The sequence below is a fragment of the Candoia aspera genome, chromosome 4 (genome assembly GCF_035149785.1).
Source record: "Candoia aspera isolate rCanAsp1 chromosome 4, rCanAsp1.hap2, whole genome shotgun sequence".
Classification (NCBI taxonomy): Eukaryota; Metazoa; Chordata; class Lepidosauria; order Squamata; family Boidae; genus Candoia; species Candoia aspera.
In genome coordinates this window covers 30,449,233-30,472,373 of record NC_086156.1, presented here as the reverse complement: position 1 = coordinate 30,472,373, position 23,141 = coordinate 30,449,233, and the positions used below count along the sequence as shown (strand labels likewise).

Sequence of the window (23,141 nt, the reverse complement as noted above, 5' to 3'; positions counted from 1 at the left end):
CTAGTAGAGTCACTTCAAGATACTTATGCAAATTATTCTCATATACCATCCTTTTTCACACATGCTATGTCAGTTTATTGAATGAGCCACCATTAACTGGATTTATACAACACTTTAGGCCATAAACCATATTTTACAAATTACAATGGCTTAGTATGATGTATGAACCCAGTCTCACACCTACACACACAAATCTGTATGGGGAAGAACAAGGTCCAACTTAATCCCAACAAGACAGGGTGGCTCTGTGTATGGAAACTTTGATTCCAGGGATCCTCCATCTTCAGTTCTTGAGTGGGTGCACTTCCTCATGCAGAATTGGTTCATCATCTGGCAGTCCTCCTGGACTCATTCCTGCTTGAAGAGCAGGTGACAGCTATGGCCAGGAAGGCTTTTGCAGTTATACCTTGTACATCAATTATAACCATTCCTGGACCAGGAGGCCCCGCTTACATTCATTGGTGCCTTATTCACCTCATTTGGATTACTACAACTCGTTCTATTTGCATCTTTCTCTGAATATCACCCAGCAACTTCAACTGTTCAGAATGCAGCTGCTTAAGTACTGATGGGAGAATCAAAGCTCCAATTCAAGAGCTACACTGATTGTCTGTTTGCTTTTGGGCACAATCCAAGATCCTGGTTGACATATTTAAAGCGCTAGATAGCTTAGGACCTGGTTATCTATGGACTGTCTTCTCCCAATGGCTTCTGCCCACCCAGTAAGACTGGGAAGGATAGGTTCAGTCCAGGCTTGACTCTGTGGGTCCCTTCTCCTAGGGATTGTCATCTTCAAGGGCCACAGAATCAAAGCTTCTTGCAAGCAACAGAATCATTAGCTTCCACCCTGTTCAGATTCAGGAAAGCTAATAAAAACGGATTAGGAGTGGAATTAATATGGGCAGCGAACTCCATTTATGGGTTGTGCTTTATTTATTAGATTTATATTACCGCCCCTCTCCCCAGTGGGGGACTCTGGGCGGTTTACAATAAAAAAGATAATAAGAACATCTAAACCTCAGTCACAGTTTTAAAAACATAAATAACATAATAAATATTAAATCCAAGGGGAGATGGAATCCCGATCAATAAGGGTGCTGTGGCACCAACCACCCCCAGGTGGAGCTGTTACCCTCCCCATCCCAAGCAAGGCGGCAGAACCAGGTCTTCAATTTCTTCCGGAAGTCTGGGAGCAAGGAAACCCGTCTCAACTCCGGGGGCATGATATTCCAAAGGGTGGGCGCCGCTGCAGAGAAGGCCTGCCTCCTGGACCCCACTAGATGAAATTCCTTTGTTGATGGGGTCCGTAGCATGCCGTCTCTGCCTGACCAGGTGGGGCGGGTCGATGTTATGGGGATGAGATGGTCCCTCAGGTAGCCTGGTCCCATGCCATGCAGGGCTTTAAAGGTAATAACCAACACCTTGAATTGGATCCGGAAGCAAACTGGTACCCAATGCAGCTCACGTAACAGTGGTGTCACATGGGCTGATTTTACAGCACTGTTAACTGTCCGTGCAGCTGCATTTTGGACCAGCTGAAGCTTCCGGATACTCTTCAAGGGTAGCCCCATGTAGAGCGCATTGCAATAGTCTATATGAGAGATAACCAGGGCATGAGTGACTGTTTAGAGGGCATCTCGATCACAGAATCAAAGCTTCTTGCAAGCAACAGAATCATTAGTTTTACCCTGTTCAGATTCAGGAAAGCCAATAAAAACGGATTAGGAGTGAAATTAATATGGGCAGCGAACTCCATTTATGGGTTGTGCTTTGATGTTAGAGTGTTTCTCAGATGTTGAAATCTTCTCTAATTTCAGTTGTAATGCTAATTGTTATGATGATGATGATTATGATGATTTTATTAGCCTTCTTTCTGAAAGAGGAGAATGCAAGCCACTCAGAGTCCTTTCGGACTGGAATGCACATAAGCCCAAATAAATAAATAAAGCAAGCAAGCAAGCTAGTTAGTTCATCATCTTGGTATTTTTTGATGAGCGTGGACGTGTGCATTTTTTAAAATATATAAAGCAGTAGTGAACATTTATAATATATATTTTAGTAATACTTTAGAATAAAACCGACTATGGCCTATTTGTCATCTATTCCAATGTTTCTGACTGAACCTGAGCATAGTTTCGGAGGGCATCATGATCTTCATCTGCAGAAAACACAGAGTGGTTTGTCATCTTGGTCTTATCATTATCATCTATTCTTGTCCCACCTGGAGCTGAAAAGACACATTCAAACTAATCACACAACTAAACCTTATAATATTATCCACATGAGAAACAGCCAGCGTCCATTTTGTGTATATATATACATACTTACATAGTACATGTGTTCAGAACGGAGGCATCTGCCAAATGAAATAAGGTTCAATAGAAAGGGTTTTCAACCATGTGACTATGGTATGGGTATCAAAGCTTACAAAAACACTGCCTATAACACAGAATCTAGTTTTAGCTTCTACATTAAATACTACTTCATATATTTACAGTAATCTTGGATATCCAAAATCTGTAAAACAAGCTTAAGATACACACCACACACAAGGAGCACAATCAAGATAGGAACAGTTCTTTAACCCTGCGGCTAGACAGAATCAAGGGGACATGCTGCCAGGGCTAGCTTTGAGGGAAATGTTGAAGTTTTCTATGTGACGTACGTACCTAGCATGCTGCCAGCTATCAAAATATCAAAGAGAGTGTCAGCATAGCGCCGGTAATCTAGCCTTGAGCCCGTAGCATCCAGAAACTTGGCTACCACTTCCAGGTCATCACCAGCTTCATTGAGACCTTGGACAATTGTATCCCGAAAGACAGTGGGTTCAAACTTCTCCTTTTCATCTGTAATAGAAAACTAGTACTAATCACTTTATACAATCTACGTGCCTACCTATATTTCTCAGCTATTTACCAGATTATATAGAAAGCAAATGACCTTTGTTGATTGGTCTTTTCCCATTCTAAGCATATACTTATTAATACATTACTTGCTATACAGCTAAGAACACTGTACACACTGTATTCCACTTTCCTGATGGTTCTCCCTTTTCTAATCAGTTTTAACTCAAATGCTTTTAAAGTTACCTTATTGTAGAATTTCAAAGCAGTATTCTTAATACTGATTTTCCATACTTTCAAAGCACAAACTGAATTTGTATGGTGGTTTTTTTCATTGAATCAGCTTCTTAAAATTGACTGGAAGGGCAATTAAACATTTCAGATGATAGCATTTTTCTCTGTGATCAAGTGTACTTCATACGTTAATAACAGCAATAAATAAACTTAGTGATTAAAACCCCTCAGGGGGCCACGTCACATCAAGTTTATGTTGTTATTTAGAATAGCACTTTTCTTTCATGGGAAGCACATATAAAATTAGCAACATACCTTTCTGTTTCCAGCTACGTACAGTCTGTTATATTCAAAAGGAATTATACTTAGCATCAATAGTTTATTGAAACAAGCCAATATTACTATAGTTTGAAGTTAGCTTATTTCAATGGGCAATTTTTTTTATAAATAACTCAAGGCAGGGAACATACCCAGTACTCCTTCTTCCTGTTTTCCCCAAAACAACAACTCTGTTTTGGTGAGTTGGGCTGAGAGAGTGTGACTGGCTCAAAGTCACCCAGCCGGCTTTCAATAGTTGATAATTATGCTACAGTAAATCATAATGTGGTTTGTTTTAACTAAGCATATGACATAAGCAAACTTCTCTTGTTTACAACTCACTCAGTGTTGTGTGATCACAGCAGTATGTTTCAACAAACACCACCATTAAAGCAAATCATTACTTCATTACTTTGTGTTTTGTTTGAGGGAAAAAATAAAACATACAGTACTGTACAAAGGTTTCAGTACTACTACAATAAAGATAAATTGTTAAGCCTACCCCTCTTCCTAGTTTTGAACCGCTGGCCTGTTAGCACCGGCTTCTGATGCTTATTCATAAAATTTCTGGAATACAAATTTTAAATATTATTTTAAACATAAGTATTTTAAAATCAAAAGACTATCAAATAATACTATACTAAAAGTACAAATGATTATATCTCTGCTTCTTGATTTAGGAAAAGGATTCACAAAAGGTCACAACTGTTGCAAGAGAGAGGCCAAATTACCTCCATGTAATGCTATCACACTTTTTGCAAATAGCCACATTGATTCTACATGTTCTGCCCCATGCAGTTTAATGTGGATCATCCAAAATCCACTTTAAGTTCCTGCATTCCACACGCATGCACTGTCTTCTTCATTCCAGTTACTCTCAGACACATGGATCCTTAGCATTCAAACTTTGTTACTCCCATGTATTGCTTTCAGCCACTCTACCATATCACTATATCTTAAGGTCAAAACAGCTCTCTTTACTTTCCAAAGCCTGCTAACTATTTGTCTCTTCACTGCTATGCTTCCAAGGTGAACTTTCCAGTACAAGTTGGCCAAGTCACAAGGCTTCCATTCTCTCCAAACCACAGGATAAGAATAATCCCGGTCTTCCTTGCAGGACTATTTTAAGAATTATTGAGTTAATATAAAGTACTTTCAACATGTGACATAAGCTAAAGAACATTCAGGGAAAAGACATCTTGCTAAGGTGATCTGGAGGGTTTTAAACTAAATCTGAAGGGGGAGGAGACCATTACCTAGAACCACACTGAGAACGTAAGACCAAAGGCAGTAAATCCTACAACAAGGAAGGAAAGGGTAAGAAGGAAGAAATACCCAAAGATATACCAGGAGATGGAGCAGGGAAAGGGCAGTATTAAAGACCTTAGATGCCTGTACACCAGTGTGCAAAGTATGGGAAATAAACAGGCAGAATTTAAAGTCCTAGCATGGGATGGCAAATATGATATTGTAGGAATCACTGAAACTCAATGGGATGGATCTCATGATTGGCATATACTACTGGAAAGAGGTAATTTGTTTAAAATAAACAAAAACAGAGTTGGAATTGCATTACATGAAAAGGATGACATCACCTGCAAGGAAATTCATGACCCCAAGGATGAAAACTGCTGGAAAAGTCTGGGTGAATATTAAGGCAAACAGAAACAAAGATGACACTGTTGTGAGTGTATACCATAGTCCACCCAACCAAGCAGAAGATATAGATGAACTATTCACAAACCAGATGGTTAAGTGTCATGAGTGCCGTTGAGCTGAAGACATCAGCGCAATGGCACACATGACAATAGAAAGGAAACAGGGGAAGGGGCTCAAGATAAGTAGCCATCAACTCACAAAGGCTGAAGGTCAAGAAACAATGGCTAAATGGATCGCGAGGCACACCCAAGCTGTTAGCGCTAACGCAACGGAGATCGCCCAGCTGACAGCAATCACCGGAGGAATAGAGAAACCGATGATGGGCGATCCCGGAACGCCAGCGGGGCCTCGCAACCCCTCACCTACCGGCAGGACAACGTGTTGGACAAAGGGGGGTGACGTAACCGCGAGTGAGGGGGCGCTGACCGGCGCGGGGTATTTAAACCCCGCACCGGCGCGCTCCGGTCACTCTCAGCTTTTTTTCCAAACTGTATCTACGCTGTGAATAAATCAGAGCCTGTTCCACAGAACCAGTGTCTGAGAATTATTCAGAGGTAGGCAGCGCATGACATAAAGCTGAGAGTCATAAACTCAGCCTCGCCGAGCCCCACCGGACGACAACGAGCCGCGGGAGGAGTAGACGGCGAGAAGACCAGGAAGATGAGGCCGGCGCGACGCGGACAAGGAGGGCGAGCCGCACGGCAAGAAGCGGAGGAGGACCGACCGAGGCCAGAGGCACCGCGGACTCCCGGAGCCATGGACGCCCACCCGACCCAACCCGAGCCTCAGCTCCAAACCCAAGGGGAGATGGGGACGGAGGCAACCCGACCACGGGAGGGAGCAACATACCTCCCGAAACCAGCGGAGAACCCCGCGCCCCACATCACACCCCAGCAACGGGCGTGGAGCGACAGCCCAACGGTGGAAAGCACGGAGGAGGACGATGGAGACACCCAGCAGACGGCGGAGGAAGCGGACCAACGGCCGAGAGACTGAACCCCACCGGCAACCCACCCCCGCCGACACACCGACAGAACCGACCCCAGCGGCGGCGCGGATCGTGGACGAGGAAGCACGAGCGGGTCTCGCGGCCATGCAGACCCAACTGGAGGAACTCCGGACCATGCTTCAGTCGCTCATGCCCCCCGCGCCGCCCGACGACGTCCCCGCACAGGTCCGCACCCCGAGCGAAGCGCCGAACCCCCATGGGCCAAATGAAGGTCAACAGACGGCCCAGGCAGACGACACCACAGGCCGGGAAGCGAGAGGAAGGGGCACACAAAACGCCCGGGCCCCAAAGGACTTCCCCATCTTCTTTGATGGGAACCCCGCGAAACTGTCGTTCTTTATTACGAACGCCAGGGAGTTCATGGGGAGGCACGGACACTCCTACGACTCCGAAGCGGACAAAATCGCTGCCGTGGCGATCAAATTACAAGACCGGGCGGCGGACTGGTACGTCCAACTGTACGAGTCCAGCTCCCCCGCCCTCGCCAACTTCCCCGCCTTCATCAAGGAGATGAGAAGCTACTTCGAAGACCCACTAGCCAAAGTGAGGGCGAAGAGCGCACTCCAAAGACTTAAACAGGGCACACGCACTGTCCCAGACTACGCCCTCGAGTTCAAAGCCCTCGCGGGGAAGGGCAGCGACTGGTCCGAAACCACCCTGCTGGAAATGTTCAAAAGGGGGCTCAACCGCGACGTACTGCAATGGGCCCTCTACCGCGACGACCCAGAAACTCTACACGGGTGGATCCACCTCGCGGGGAAAGCCGAACACGCGCACCGCACCTTCCTCATGACAACTACGGAAGACGCGGACTACAGCTGCAAAAAGGTACCCGCACCACACGTGGGGACGGCCGGCCCCACATACCCAAAGAAGAAATTTAATCGGGAGCCCTGCGGGAGGTGTGGAAAACTTGGGCACAAGACGGCGGATTGCTTCGCCAACCGACTGCCGACCAGTGCGCCTAAACCCACCCCGAAAGCTAGCCCCAAACCACCTAACCTGGTGCCGCCCCCTCACCGCCGAATGACCGTAGCCACAGCGACACCAGAGGAAGGCTGGGACGCCTACTGGGGGGAAGAGGACAACGTAGACCCAGACCAGCCGGCGGGAAAAGCTCCCCGCCTGCCCTGAGACGCGTTGCGAGGCAGGCGGTGAGACAGCAGCGCGGACCACCTCGACGGAACGACGAAAGCTCCGTGATAATGGCGGCAATTAAACTCTCTGCCGGCAACGGAGCCACCACGGCCGCGGCACTAGTGGACTCGGGGTGCTCAAAAAACCTCATCCACCCCGACTTAGTCGCCAAACTCGACCTCCGCTGCTTCCCCCTCCCCACGCCGCTGGCATTCCACCAGCTGGACGGCTCTACAGCGGGAGGGAAACCGGCTACGATGCAAACCGAGCCGGTCACCCTGCAAATGGGCACTCACACCGAACGCACATCGTTCGTCGTCACCCACATCGGGCGGCCCATTGCAGTCCTGGGAATGCCATGGCTCGCGACAAACAACCCGCGCATCAACTGGGAGACCCGCACCTTCACATTTGGCAACGGCAAGTATCGGGCACCAGTTCCAGCGGGCAGAACCAACCCCACTGTGGGACGAGCAGAGGCGACTACACACGACGACGCCGCTACCACAGCAGACCTACCGGAACAATACGCCGACTTCTCCGAGGTCTTCGGAGAGGCGGAAGCTGACCAACTACCCCCCCACCGCAAGACGGATTGCCGGATCGACCTGCTGCCCGACGTCCCCTTACCTAGACCAAAGATCTACTCGATGACCCCGAAGGAGATGGCAACCCTCCGGGAGTTCATCGATAAAAACCTAGAGAGGGGATTCATAGAGCCAGCATGCTCACCGGTCGGAGCCCCCGTCTTATTCCGGGAGAAGAAAGACGGCACCCTACGGCTCTGCACCGACTACCGGGGCCTAAACGCGGCTTCCCTGTCCAACAAATACCCCTTACCCCTGGTGAAAGACATGCTCGCCCACCTGTCCACGGGCAAAGTCTTTTCCAAATTGGACCTTCGCGAGGCGTACTACCGCATCCGAATCAGGGAGGGGGACGAATGGAAGACTGCGTTCAACTGCCCTCTAGGTGCCTTCCAGTACAAAGTGCTGCCGTTCGGACTCGCGGGGGCCCCCGGGGTGTTTATGCAGCTCATCAATGAGGTACTGCATGAACACCTGTTCAAAGGGGTCCTTGTCTACATAGACGACGTCCTCATCTACACAAAAACGCACAAAGAACATGTGACCCTAGTCAGGCAAGTCCTCGACAAGCTCAGAAGGGCACAGCTCTACGCCAAACCTACAAAGTGCGAATTTCATAAAGCGCGCCTAGACTACCTGGGGTACCGAATCTCCGGAGACGGCATAGAAATGGACCCCGCAAAAGTCGAGGCGGTGCTGAACTGGGAACGCCCCCGCAACAGACGCCAACTCCAGAGCTTCCTCGGCTTCGCGAATTTCTACAGGTCATTCGCCCGGGGGTTCGCAGAGATAGCCCTCCCCCTAACGGACCTCCTCAAAACCAAAGGGGTGGGGGACACCCGACGCGCCAAGAACCCGGGCACAGTATTGAATTGGACTCCCGCGTGCCAGACCGCATTCAACAAGCTGAAAGCGCTGTTCACCACGGAGCCAATCCTCGCGCACCCGGACCCAGAACGGCCATTCGTGGTCCAAGCCGACGCCTCAGACTTCTCCCTGGGGGCCATCCTACTCCAAAAGGACCCCACGGGACTCCTGAAACCATGCGCCTACCTGTCGAGGAAATTTTCCGAGACAGAAAGGCGATGGCACGTCTGGGAGAAACAAGCCTTTGCGGTAAAATCGGCGCTAGAAACATGGCGACACCTACTCGAGGGAGCCACCCAACCATTCGAGGTCTGGACCGACCACCGGAACCTCGAGGCCCTCCGAACGCCCAGACGCCTTAGCCCAAAACAGGTCCGATGGGCCCAATTCTTCAGCCGCTTTAATTTCCAGCTGAAGTTCATGCCGGGCAAAAAGAACTTCCTGGCCGACACCCTCTCCCGACTGCCCCAGGACGAAGAACCCGCCCCAGACACCATTGGGACGGTCCTATCCGCCTCGCAATTGGGGATGGCCGTGACCACCCGAAGCGGCGCTCGGAGGCAGCTCGACTCTACGGCGCAGCCGACGGCGGGACAACCTGCGACCAGACAAAGCCAACTGCAACTACCAGAGGGAATACGCACGGACCTCGCCGCCGCCCTCAAAACCGACCCCTGGTTCCTGGCAAACCCCGACAAGGTAACGATGGCACAGGACCTGGCATGGGGGGAAGGCAGAATCTATGTCCCGGACTCGCAACGCCAAGCGATCTTGCATAGGGCACACGACGCCAAGCAAGCGGGACACTTTGGGTTCCTCAAGACCCTACACCTAACAAGGCGTCAATTCTGGTGGCCCGCGCTCAGACGAGACGTGAAAGCATACGTAGCGTCCTGCCCAACGTGTGCTAGGGCCAAACGGGCACCAGGCAAACCCGCGGGGCTATTACAACAGGTGACAGAACCCTCCCGCCCATGGGAGGAAATCTCTATGGATTTTATAGTGGACCTCCCACCCAGCCAGAAGAAAACGGCCATTTGGGTGGTGAAGGATTACTTCTCAAAACAGGCCCACTTCATCCCCTGCACGTCGGTCCCGTCCGCACAACAACTAGCCAAACTCTTCCTCATCCACGTGTACAGGTTACACGGATGTCCCGCACGTGTGGTGACCGACAGGGGTACACAGTTCACCTCTAAATTCTGGCGGGCCTTCCTAAAGCTGACGGGGACCCAACAGGCCCTATCCACTGCTTGGCACCCCCAGACGGACGGAGCCACAGAGGTCCTTAATGCCACCCTAGAGCAATTCATACGCTCATACACCAACTATCATCAAGACAACTGGGCCGAATTGCTCCCGTTTGCCGAAGTCGCATACAACAACGCCGTCCACACGAGCACGGGGAAAACTCCGTTCGAGGTAGTCTCGGGGCGCGACTTCGTCCCCATACCGGAGCTACCACAACCCCCGGAACCCCAGGTGGACGCTAGCGACTGGGGACGGAAGATTGCGGAATCGTGGCCAATAATCACGGCAGCGCTAAAGGATGCACAGGCGGCCTACAAAGAGCAGGCCGACAAGCACCGGCGCCAACAACCAACGTTCCAGGCGGGGGATATGGTCTACCTATCCACCAAATTTCTAAAGTCACCCCAACCCTCGAAAAAACTGGGGCCTAAGTACATCGGGCCGTTCCGAGTCACGCAAATAGTGAACCCGGTGGCAATACGCTTGGACCTGCCACACAACCTACGGAGACTCCACCCGGTGTTCCACACCAGCCTCCTGAAACCAGCAACCACCTCACGATGGCACCCAAGCACGCCACAGCCCTCACCGGTGATGATCGACGGGCAACATCACTTTGACGTAAGGGACATACTCGACTCTCGCAGGCAACGGGGAACTTTACACTATTTGGTCAGGTGGAAACACTTCCCCCACCCAGAATGGGTGGCGGCGCACAACGTTAACGCGCCTGACCTGACCCGGGCTTTTCACCGGGCATACCCCGACAAGCCAAAACCAAGGCCAGCAAGCCGTCACCTGCAAAACCCCTCCCCCGCGGGCCCCCCCGCCTCCCGTGCCCCAAGGGAAAGGGCCCCCCCAAGCCCGCGACTTGGGTGGACCTCCCCCCCCCGGGACTCACTCCCCCCGCCCCGGGCCCACGAGGCAGTAACAAGCGGTCGCCAGCACCCTCCCCCCGCCCCGGGCCCACGGGGGAGTGGCAAGCAAGTCAACGGGGCATCCTGGGGCAACGCCCAGGAGCACACATAACAAAGGCGACGCACTTTGAATAAAGAAGAAGGGCCCTACCTGGAGCCGATAAGCACCCGACCAGCCACGCCTCTCTCCTCGCCGAACTGAGCCAAACTAGCAGGGTGTGGCCGGAGCATGCGCACGCCAGGGTGTGACCTGGGCATGCGCACTAAGGACACACCCTAGGAAGGCACGTGGTAGAGGGCAGAACAAAGGGAGGGGCGAAAAATACTCCGGCGGGAATTTCAAAAGTTCCTTTTGACAGCTCTCCTGAAAAAAAAAAAAAAAAACCAGAAAACCGGGGGGGGGGGGCACTATTCGGACAGGGGGCAGTATGTCATGAGTGCCGTTGAGCTGAAGACATCAGCGCAATGGCACACATGACAATAGAAAGGAAACAGGGGAAGGGGCTCAAGATAAGTAGCCATCAACTCACAAAGGCTGAAGGTCAAGAAACAATGGCTAAACGGATCGCGAGGCACACCCAAGCTGTTAGCGCTAACGCAACGGAGATCGCCCAGCTGACAGCAATCACCGGAGGAATAGAGAAACCGATGGGCGATCCCGGAACGCCAGCGGGGCCTCGCAACCCCTCACCTACCGGCAGGACAACGTTTTGGACAAAGGGGGGTGACGTAACCGCGAGTGAGGGGGCGCTGACCGGCGCGGGGTATTTAAACCCCGCACCGGCGCGCTCCGGTCACTCTCAGCTTTTTTTCCAAACTGTATCTACGCTGTGAATAAATCAGAGCCTGTTCCACAGAACCAGTGTCTGAGAATTATTCAGAGGTAGGCAGCGCATGACATTAAGGTTTCCAGGAAATACACCACCGTGACAATGGGGGATTCCAACTAGTCTGACATAACAGGGAATCAAGCTCTGCAGCAAGTGGAGATGCAACAGATTCTTGATGTGTCTTGCAGACAACTTCATCATCCAAAAGGTAGAGAAACGAACTAGAGGATCAACTACTTAATAAGAGAGAAGAAGTGATCAAAGAAGTGGAAGTGGTAGGAACCCTGGGAAAGAGTGCCCTATTGTATTTGCCCTACTGCAGGCAGGGAGTATTGAAGTGGACCCAGGAAACTAATCAGCTTGACATAAATACCTGGAAAATCCTAGACAAGGTAAGTAAACAGTGGGCTTGCAAGCAGTTAGAAACTAACAAGGATTGTTGTTTTTGCACCAAACAGACTTTTTGGAATTATGGACAAAAAGTTATGGCCAAACTATTACGGCCAAAAAGTTCAACCTTGGTCTCATTAGACCATAACACATTTTCTCACATGCTTTTGTCAGACTTGATGTAGGTTTTTGCAAGATGCAGCCAGGCTTGGATGTTTTTCTTTGAACTTTTTGGCCATAATTCCAAAAAGTATGTTTGGCACAAAAACACCGTGCATCACCAAAAGTACACCATGCCCACAGTGAAGCATGGTGGTGGCAGCATTATGCTTTGGGGCTGCTTTTCTTGAGCTGGAACTGGGGCTTTAGTCAAGGTGGAGGGAATTATGAACAGCTCCAAATATCAGTCAATTTTGGCACAAAACCTTCAGGCCTCTGCTAAAATGCTGAAGATGAAGAGGAATTTCACCTTTCAACACAACAACGACCCAAAGCATGCCTCCAAATCAACAAAAGAATGGCTTCACCAGAAGAAGATCAAAGTTTTGACACGGCCCAGCCAGAGCCCGGACCTGAATCCAATTAAAAATCTGTGGGGTGACCTGAAGAGGACTGTGCACAGAAGATGCCCTCACAATCTGACAGATTTGGAGAGCTTCTGCAAGGAAGGGTGGGCAGTGATTCCCAAGGGAAGATGTGCCATGCTGAGAGACTCCTACCCCAAAAGACTGAATGCTGTCATAAAATCAAAAGGTGCTTCAACAAAGTATTAGTTTAAGGGTGTGCACACTTACGCAACCACATTATTCTCGTTTTTTATTTTTATTTCCGCCCCTAAAAGATTTCAGTTTGTTTTTCAATTGAATTGTACAGCTTATATGTTATATTAAAGGTGGAAAAAATTCTGAAGTGATTTATCTTGGTCTGATTTTTTTACATCTCAAAAACCTGGCATTTTAACAGGGGTGTATAGACTTTTTATATCCATTGTACATGTTATTCTTTGTGAGTAACCAGGGTCAGGGTAAAAGGAAACACTAAAAATAATGCATGGAAATAAATTCTAAAAGTGAAAGAAAAAAACCTTAAGCAAAACCAAGAGAAGAAACCAAACTCACCACCTATAGTGGATTTAACAAACTGTTTCACTGCAAAGCAGAAGTGTCACTCCAGAGATTACCATCTTACTTCTATATTTAGCTCTAAAACGTATCACACTATAATCTGCTTTAAGCCAGGCTTTATAAAATAGTCACTAAAACACTAGTCACAAAATCTGCTGAAAGAGCAGCCAGAGCAAATGACAATGCAAAATGTCGCAATATTTAAGCATGTTTTATGTATATTAAGTTAACAGCTACAACTCTTCACATAAGGAAAAAAAATTAAACTAAAAGCTATACTAGGAACTAACAAATTATAATCAGATATACACTTACTAGGAAGCCCCACTAGACCTAGATCTACTGAATAGACCTTAATAAAAGTTCACCCTACACAAATAATGCCTAGCTGAAGGAAGAAAGTATATCTCACTTTGAACCTGAAAATATTTCAAATATAGTAAGTCAATATTTTGTATTGAGTGGAGGGAAAAAATATAACAACAAGACTTCTGGTGAAGAGCAAACTGATTGCCCATTGTCACACTTACAGGTCATGCAAGAAAGTTGCTAGAGCAGGTTCACCCAACCAGATGCTGTCCAGATGCATTTGATTATAACTAGAGATAAGAGGAATTGTAATACAACACAAGTGGAAGGCACTGCTGGACTGGAGTGTTGATTTGGTCCTCATTTAGCTGTGAAAATCACATTGTGATAAAGACACACTCAGTTTATTGTGGGGATAAAATAAGCAGTTTTGGTTTAAGAAAAACATCATACACCAATCTGAGAGATTTTGGAGACAAGTCAGGATAAAGGCAGGTGTACTTTGTGACCGTTATTTGTGTACTGAAGCAATTCTAAGACAAGCAGGAAGAGAAAAAGGCACTCGAAAGTATTGCCTTTAGACTTTAGAGAATCTATCATCATTTTCTCACTTTCTGGGATTATTGTCTAAACCAGGTTTCTCAATCTTGGCAACTTTAAGATGTGTGGACTTCAACTCCCAGAATTCCGCCAGTCAGCTTCCCCAGCCAGTCACATTCTTAAATACCTGCTGAGAACTATCAACATATTGCAGAGTACCCCACTACACATTTGAGGAGTACGTCAACACTAGTACAATAAGGAAGCTGTGTATCTAGTTCTTGCTTCAGGTAGATGGATGGTGTCCTTAATCTACATACTGTAGAGGAAGATTATCTGCTTTTTTCCCCCCACGGGAAGCTTGCCTTCATTTGCTTTTAGTTTGCAAACCATGCTAAACTTCAAAAATCTCATGGAACTCATGTTTAAAAGCCACTGATGTAAAACTTGGAAAGAATGAGGTATGTAATTACAAGCTTTGACCGCTATCTTAAACATACTTGCCTCAGAGACTATATTCAGATGTTGCCTAAGATATGATTTACCCTTACAGTAGTTTATTGAATAAAACACAACTGTCTGGCTCTGTACAACATACCAAAGTAAACCAAACCACATTATGGCTGAGAGTTCTAAGTAAACACATTTAGGATTGAACTGTGAATTCAGAATGAGTGGACACTGGTATTCAGTAGTTTAATTTCTATTGCACTGAATGATACAAATCAGTATCATTGATACTGATCATTCCCTTGGCAGGATTCATTGCTCAAAATGTGAAAAAATAACAAAACAGCATTTGTCGACATGGAAAGTTCTTAAAAGTTCAAAGTAAAGCCCCCAATATATTGCAGAAAGAGCAACATATGTTCAAGGTCAAAAAGAAGTACAGTGACTGAGAAGCATGGCATAAACAGAGCATATGGAAGGAAAAGAAACAGAAAAATGTTTCTATTTACATGCTGGAATGTGATTTAATCAGAGACACATGAATAGGATAAGTGGTTAAAGACTGGAGAAAGTAATGACAGTAGGAAGCACTAAACTGAATGCTTCTGAGCTGCATTTTTAAATATCTTAAAGTGTCATGTTCGTTTCAATGTTAAGCATACATCGTAACGTTTCACATGTCATTTTGCTGATGCGTGTTTTGGTTGGGAGGGGAGGAGGAATCGGTGTCCTGGGATGTTATCTGTATTCAGCTGGATTGGAATGTGTTTGGGTTATTTCATGTGTTCAAGGTTTTCTTCCCAGGACATCAGCAGAAATTGTTACCAGCACTTGCAGTGGGGAATTTGAAACGGTTTGGGCGAGGGGAGGGATTACGTTCGCACCGAGGGTTTTTAGTTTGTATTTGGCGTGCTTTTGTTCATTCTCAGCTTTCTCTGTATTTGCATACTATTCTTTAATAAATCAGATATCATTAAGTCTCTACTTGTGAGTCTGGTTTTGTTAGGGTAGGCAATCATTACATAAAGTGGCAGATAACTTCACAGAACAGTTATGGGAGCAGTATTTTAATAGAAGCATCTCCAATACATTATGATCAGTTGCTATTATGTCCTAGTCCAAGGCCTGTTCTTCTGGTAATACAGTATCATATTTTGGCAAGGTTCTCTGTCCAAGCAGACTTTGGAAGCCTTCTTGCACACTTTAAGTCAAAAGGGTGAATTGAACTGTGCATGTAAGAATTAAAGGGAGCATCACTGATGAAGGGACTAAATTTACTCCATTCAGAATACTTTCACTTTGCAGAGTGAGAATGCATAATTTATTTTCTGCACTTCATGGAAGCCATGGTCCCTTGCTCTTTCACACACATTTTCAAGCCAACCTGGTCTAGCTAGTAGTTATTGTGATGGACCAGGAGTGGGGAAACTTGAGTTCTAGTCTTTATTTACTTATTACATTTATATTCTATTTTTACTTTCTAAGTGGCAGGGTGAAGTGCTCAGCTGGAGGAAAGTGGTTGGGTCCATACCAAGCTCACAGGTTTTTTTTTTTTAGGGAAGGCAGATGACTCAGCACAAGACCAAGGGCATTGGATTGCTGTAAGTTGCCCAGAGTCGCTTTTCTGCAAGATGGGCAGCTATACAAATTTAATTAATAAAGAGCATGTGGGCAGAAAAGAGGAAAATGGTAGAATGCACTGGTAAAGTACATGCCTTAGATACAGAATATAAAAAGAGAAGGGAAAGCAGAGAAGGCAGCTGTTATATTTCACATGGTGCAGGACATGCTGCTGGACAAGATGTCACCTGGTTAATGTGGAGGGGAGGAATGACCCAAGTCCAGAGATGCCAGCCCTGGGACAAGAAGCTTGGGGTGGCTTGTGAGTGTGTGGAAAGACCAAGAGGACAGACTGTGTTGTGCATATGGAGATTCAGATGCTGAACAGTGGAATTTTGTGAGTTAAAGGCTGTGTTTGGCAACAAGACAGCTGAGAGAAGACTCGCAGGCATTCCAGTATCAGGAACTGAGATAAGGAGGGGGAGAAGAAGCTGTAATAAATTACAAGCAGAAAGTGAGGAAAAGAGACACAAGAGGGAAGAAAGGTTAAGACTTGACATTGTTTTGTAAATAATACTTTCACTTGTATATATTAGTAGAGAACACTATTTCATTAGTATTGTCATGAGTACTGATGGCGAGCAGGAGGGGGCCTCTATCCAGGGGGGAAAACGCATGCGTAGTAGCAAGGAATTAAGCAGCCATTCAAAGAGACACAGATCAGACCCGCCTTAACTTTTGGGGTTTATCTGTCTGGGCTTTTCCCACGCTTCTCCAGTTTGTTAGGATTTTCTGTCTTATGTAGCAGTAATAAACACTAGAGACCTATTCCTCGTCTCAGCGTGATTCCTGTTAGGACAAGTTAGTGTCCAGAATAAAATCCCTCATTTGCATGGCTGGCTGTATGTGCCTGTTTGTCTGTCCCACCCACTCTGACACTGTACAACTCAAGGCGCTGTACATAATGCTCTTGTCTCCTAGTTTCCCCGTAACAACAACCTTGTGAGATGGATTGGGCTGAGAGAGAATGACTGGCCCTAAGTCACCCAGCTAGCTTCTATGCCTAAGAGAAGATTAAAATTCATGATCTTCAAGTTTCTAGTCCAGCACATGAACCACTATACCAAACTGGCTCTCAGAGCAGTCTTGTTCTAGGCATGAAAGCCAGCTGGGTGAACTTGGGCCAGTCCCTCTCTTTCAGCCCTAGGAAGAAGGCAATGGCAAACCACTTCTAAAAATCTTGCCAAGAAAACCACAGGGACTTGTTTATGTAGTCATTAGGAATCAAGACTGATTTTAAGGAATAGGAGAGAAAGCAGAACAGAACAGAAAATCCATGTTGATGCATTCAAGTAAAATATCGTATCTGGCCTACAACTAATATTGGCATATTTGCAATATCTCCTAATTAAAAGGACAAATAAACTAGCTAGCCCCTAGTTGTATCTTTCCTTCCAAACATGCTAATTGTCTTATCTTTTTTTATATAGAAGCTTTAAGATCAGCAGTATTTGTAATTCTTAAAGGCCTGATTTTAAGATTCTCAGGACAAAGGAAGCTGTTAATACACTGCACTAAAGACAAGTTATAATCACACAATACAGTTGTAGACAGGTCATGAAAGAACAGGATGCTTGATCGTGCCAAAGTAGCAAAGCTCACACATGCTGTCCCATGAGGACTGCAAGACAGTAAAGCAGAAAAAGCAGTAGGAAATTGGAAAGTTGACAAACATGACAAGTGTACATATGAATGAGAAATGACAGCCTGGACCACATGATGGCAGGGAAGCTGCGGGCGTTCTGCTCTGAAACCCCAAGGGTCTGAGGAGACCAACCCCAAAGCAACAATGCTTACCAGCTTTGCCCTCCAACACTTTAATTTATGTAACTGCCATCAAATGCAGTTACTAGCAGTGTTGTAGCTGACCTGGTATGACAGACATTTGACAGAGGTACGTATGTCATAGTGTACTCAGTCATTGCTACCCACAATGAACTAATTCTTCTTTGAGAAGGGATGGAAAAAATAACTTTTTCATAGGATGTAAGGGAGAAAAGGGTAGATAGGGAGAAAAGGAAATGCCTCATTTATTTTTTTCAGTATTTTTTACATGCAAGAATTACTTTCTCAAAAGTTTAGTCTTTATAACTCATAGTCTAATGGGAAAGGAAGCCAGAAAAGGCCCTTCACTTGCAGGGGAATGGGAAGAAAAAGATGGAATACAAAAAGTTGCTGCCTGTATGCACATAAAAATAAATTATATTCCCAAACTTAAGACATTAACTAAAGTATGTGAGAAAACAAAGAAATGCATCACATAGTTTAAGAGAAAGGGAACTACTGAAATCTGATAGGATGAATCAGGATTACATGGAGCAGGTTTATTTTTTGTTTTAAATCACATCTTGATATATGAGGACTAGAACACATCCCATTTTTTTTTTAATGGACAGTCATACATCATGCTAAGATATTGTTTGCTCAACTATGGTTTATTAAATAAACTCCCATTAGCTGGACTTATACCACAGAATAAGCCAAAAATCAATAAACTACATTATGGTTTAACATGATGGGTGAATTCAGTCTCTGTGCCATCCCTTCCATAGTCAGAAAAATAACTACAGCAATACAATACCAAACATATATAGCTCATACTTTCTCCCAAAACAATTTTTAGTTCCCAAGGAAACCCACGTTCCATATATGACAGTACGGACTAAAATATACATTACAATTAATATGCAAATATGCATCTTCAATTGTGCCATATAAAACAGTTGTTTTATTCAATAAACCATGGTTAATTGAATAAGCCACGCAAATGAGTTAAAACATGGCTGTGACTAGATTGAAAGTCAAACCCTAAATAGGAGGAAGATTTTTTTTCTTTAAATAGGAAGATGTTGAGTTTTCCTTCCATGCTTACAGTGTTGGAAAGACTTGTTTTGATCACTCTGGACTTCCTTAGCCTTTTAAAGATGAATGCTTTTCGCCATTCCAACCTGAAAGTCAGAGGTTACAGTAATTGTGCAGATTGCCAGCAGAAGCTTTCATCTGGCACAAGGTTCTGGCACCCTGGTAGAAGGAATGCAGAATAAACCATTTACTGCTGAAAACTATTTCCAAAGATAAATCTTGTCTCAACATTTTAAGTGTTATTAAAAAAAAGATCATGCCCTGCATTAAGGGGTTTGTATGAGTGTTCAGCACTTTACTGTGCTGTGGTTAAATGTTCCTTCAAAGGGAAATAAGCAGAAAAAGAAATGTAGCTTTCTTAGGGTTAACTAAAACAATATTGAGGAGCTGTGGACTCATGTCACAGAAGTGCAATGCATTCCTCTTCTGCAAAGAGGCTGGTACATTTTTGTTTCTTTTACAAAGTAGTAACTAATGTGTTTATTTATAAATTTATGGTCAAAGACTGAATTAAAAGAGGGAAGAAACAGAAAAAGATGAATAAACAACAAAAGTTGATTCCTTTGTTACTTCATCACAAATTAAAGATTCATTTACAAGAGAATGAGTAAGTTGCAACAAAAACTTGATTCAAGCTACTATGGGTTATTTACCAAGCCGACCTAAACCAGCAGAACTGTGAGCAAGAGTTCAAGTTTCCAGAACTCTTCTGCATGCTTTTATTTTTTAAATAAGACTAAAGTAATTTAAACTGGGCATGGAAAAAGGTTTCAATAATTGTTGTAACCTTTGTTTTTTCTTCATTATGTAAACCTAGGCTAACAGAGTGTATAATTCAGCTATTATGACTTATCCAACTAAATATGGGCTAGCATGATGAATAAACCCAGCCATCAATAACAAAGAAATAAAACTGAGGCAGCACTTACTATGTGTAGGAGTTCTGTAGTATTAAGATGTTCTCATGCTAATTTCCTGACACCTATGCATTGAGCAAACTTCATGTGCATATAATTCTTTATGTCTTTCTTCAGCTTTAGCCCAAGCCCACTCTCTAAATTACTGTAGCATGTTGGGTTAGAAGCAGATGTTGACTCCTTTATTTCCTCTTTCTTAGGAAAAAGAGATCTCATTATGTCTAAAGAAACATTTTTTCTTGAACACTATTTCTGGGACAATATTCAGATATTCTCTAACCTGGAGTGCTCACCATATGAGTGCTCTGGACACTCACTTCCCCACTTCACTATTGAGATCTCTCAGAAGATTTCAGCTTCCCTATAGGATCCTCATGCTTAGTGCAAACATCTACAGGATGAAAGTCTATGAAAAGCCTATGGCTAACATGGTTTCTTTCCTGCACATCCATGCTGAATGTGTGGAAACCTACTGGGATACATACATAGACTGATATTGACAGAACAAGGAAATTAACTAGAATAACCACATGGTAATAGATTTGGATCCATAATGCTTGAAATGGAGCTTATATTTTGTTTGTTTAAGGGAAAGACCCACATGAGTTAAGCTCAATTACTTATGACTACATGAATACAACCATGGAGCTTTCTAGGGAACAGCACAGAAGTGGTTTGGCCAGGGCTACTGCCTAGGTTTTTAGATATTCAAAATCCTTTAGATTCCATTCAAAAGGTAAATTAACATAACAATAGTCATGGAAGGAAAAAATTGTATCTCCTTCTTTGTCTAGTATCCACATGGTTTAGGAAGCTTCCAATAATCCTGGGAGGACCTGTAGAAGACAAAGTGTGACTGGAAACTTTCCATCCGTTTAACTTAATGAAGTTCTCCTACCTCATATTTAATGCCACAACAAGACATCCATTTATGTCTACATACTAAGATTAGTTGCATGCTTTGGATTTTATTTTTCTCTTTACAGTTTTAACAATCCTCAGATGCCACAGAATTACTATTAAACATTTATTTATTTATATTTCAAATTTAGTCACCACTCAACTCACTCACAGAGCAACTCTGGGCAGTTTACAATAAAAACAAGAATATATACCAGTTAGAAACACAATAAAACCATTCTTAAATAATATAGTGCCAGGTGTAGATGTTAAAAAGTACTTAATTTCCAGGAGCATCTTCAGGGTGCTAACTATCCCCAGAGTTGGTTACCCCTCCTCAAACCCCACGTGAGATGGCAGAGCCAGGTCTTCACCTCTTTCTGGAAGGCTGGCAGAGTGGGGGCCCACTTCACCTCTGGGGGCAGAGTGTTCCATAGGATGGGGGCAATGGCAGGGAAGGCTCTCTGCCTGGGCCCCGCCAATCAACATTCTTTCATAGGTGGGGTCTGCAGCATGCCTTATCTGCCTGGCTGGGTGGGACAGGTCGATATAATGGGGATATCAGGTAACCTGGACCCATGCCATGTAGTGCTTTAAAGGTGATAACCAACACCTTGAATTGGACCCAGAAGCAAACTGGGACCCAAAGCAGCTCCCGCAGCAAAGGTGTTATATGTGCCATCCTTGAGGCACCCAAAATTGCTTGTGCAGCCACATTTTGAATCAGCTGTAGCTTCCAGATACTCTTCAAAGGTAGCCCCATATAGAGCGCACTGCAACAGTCTATACATTTCAGCACTGCTGTGGATTCTCAGGAAGGAGGGAGCACATTCCAAGGAGCTAAGAGGGCTCACAGTCTGAACAGCATTGGTGGGAAAGTGAAGAAGTTCAGGGTGGCCCCGCCCTAGAGTCTCCCTGGTTATTTCCCCTTAGGTTGGTTAGGATAGCTTTAGTCTGGCAAGACTCTGTACAGTGAGAGCAATAAAGAACTGGAGTTTGAATGCACTGACCTATTGTTGTTCTTGGGCTGGGCCTGACAATACAGGAGATGACCACAGCATGACTGACTGATCGGAGGGCTCCCCAATCCAGGAAAGGGCGTAACTAACACACAACACAAAGTTGAGCAAAGGCCCTCCTGAGGACAAAATTGAGCAGGAGTCGCGAGTCCAGGAGGACCTCCAGATTCTGCACTGGGTCTGTCTGGGGCAGTATGTCATCCAGAACAAAAGATGCTAAACTCCCGGATACAGAGTAGCCCCCAACCCATAGTCACTCCATCTTACCAGGGTTCAGCTGAAGTCTGTTGTTCCCCATGCAGACCCATACAGCCTCCAGGCACCAAGAAAGGGTGGTTACAGCATCACTTAAATCACATGGGATGGAGATGTATAATTGGGTATCAAATATATTTAAGGACAAAAGCATTACTGATTTAGATATGTGCAGGATTTAATATATTTGAGTTAAATTTGAGATTTTATTTTAAGCTGGATTTGTGTTCTGAAAAACAAAAATAATTGTTTTAAATCCTTAAATTAATAAAATTACATGATACAAATAACTAATTACTCTTCATAGGGCAGATATCAATAATCACTAAAGAGCTTGATTTTTGCCTTTCTAAAACGTTAATGTTTAGAGATGTCTTTTTTATGATTATTTCCCCAATATGAATATAAATCCAAAATCCAGTGTTCCTGAAATCATGGAGGGGCCCAACCAAAATAGATTCCTCCAAGCCTGCAGTTTATTTTTTAAAAGCATACATGCAAGTCTTAATTGTGTTCCATCTAATTTGGCTCTGAACATAAGCCTAAGCCTAAGTTTAGTCAAAGAAAAAGTTTTGGGTTGTGGCCCATAGGAATGATTCCATTCTACTGACAAGGATTAGATTTGTTGCATGAAGATAAAAGGGTTGCCTGCCTCTATTATGCAACATCCCAGAACTAAGAGCCTTGTTTGGAAGTATATTCCAAAGAAAGGAAGAATCATTTGTCTATCTCTTCACCCATGATATTCTTTTTTAATCCTCTAATACAATGATAACCTCACTCTCCATGAATTTGCCTATTTGCTTTTAAACTATTCCAATTCATAGTTATCATAAAAGTTTGTGGAAGTAAATTCCACAGCCTAATTAGGCATGGCATGAAGAATTATTTCAAACTATTTTGGCCTGTGCTGAACTCATAATTAAGTTTCACTGAGTATCCAGGATACAAGTAATATAGGTCTACCATTTCCTTTCCCCAATTCCCATGAAGCAAAAAAAAAAAAAAAAAGGCAAAACACTAGCGTTTCATCAGATGGAGTTGTTGTAACCTCTTGATCATTTTGGTTTACTGTTTTCCATACCTGTTTCAGTACTTCAATA

The 23,141-nt window shown here is 45.0% G+C and overlaps 1 protein-coding gene across 2 annotated transcripts in view; it reads right to left on the bottom strand.

Moving 5' to 3' along the window:
* Positions 1 to 23,141, bottom strand: part of BZW2 (basic leucine zipper and W2 domains 2) — a 50,798-nt gene that overhangs the window by 22,853 nt on the left and 4,804 nt on the right. The window contains exons 2-4 of one of the 2 annotated variants that reach the window (XM_063303727.1): positions 3,898 to 3,962; positions 2,670 to 2,846; positions 2,124 to 2,227 (exon numbers count right to left, since the gene is read on the bottom strand). In XM_063303727.1, the coding sequence (XP_063159797.1) occupies positions 2,124 to 2,227; positions 2,670 to 2,846; positions 3,898 to 3,955 (339 nt within the window). In that variant the 5' untranslated portion in view covers positions 3,956 to 3,962. Of the gene's footprint in view, positions 1 to 184; positions 945 to 2,123; positions 2,228 to 2,669; positions 2,847 to 3,897; positions 3,963 to 23,141 lie in introns of those variants that run through there. The other variant, XM_063303728.1, reaches the window with a different exon arrangement.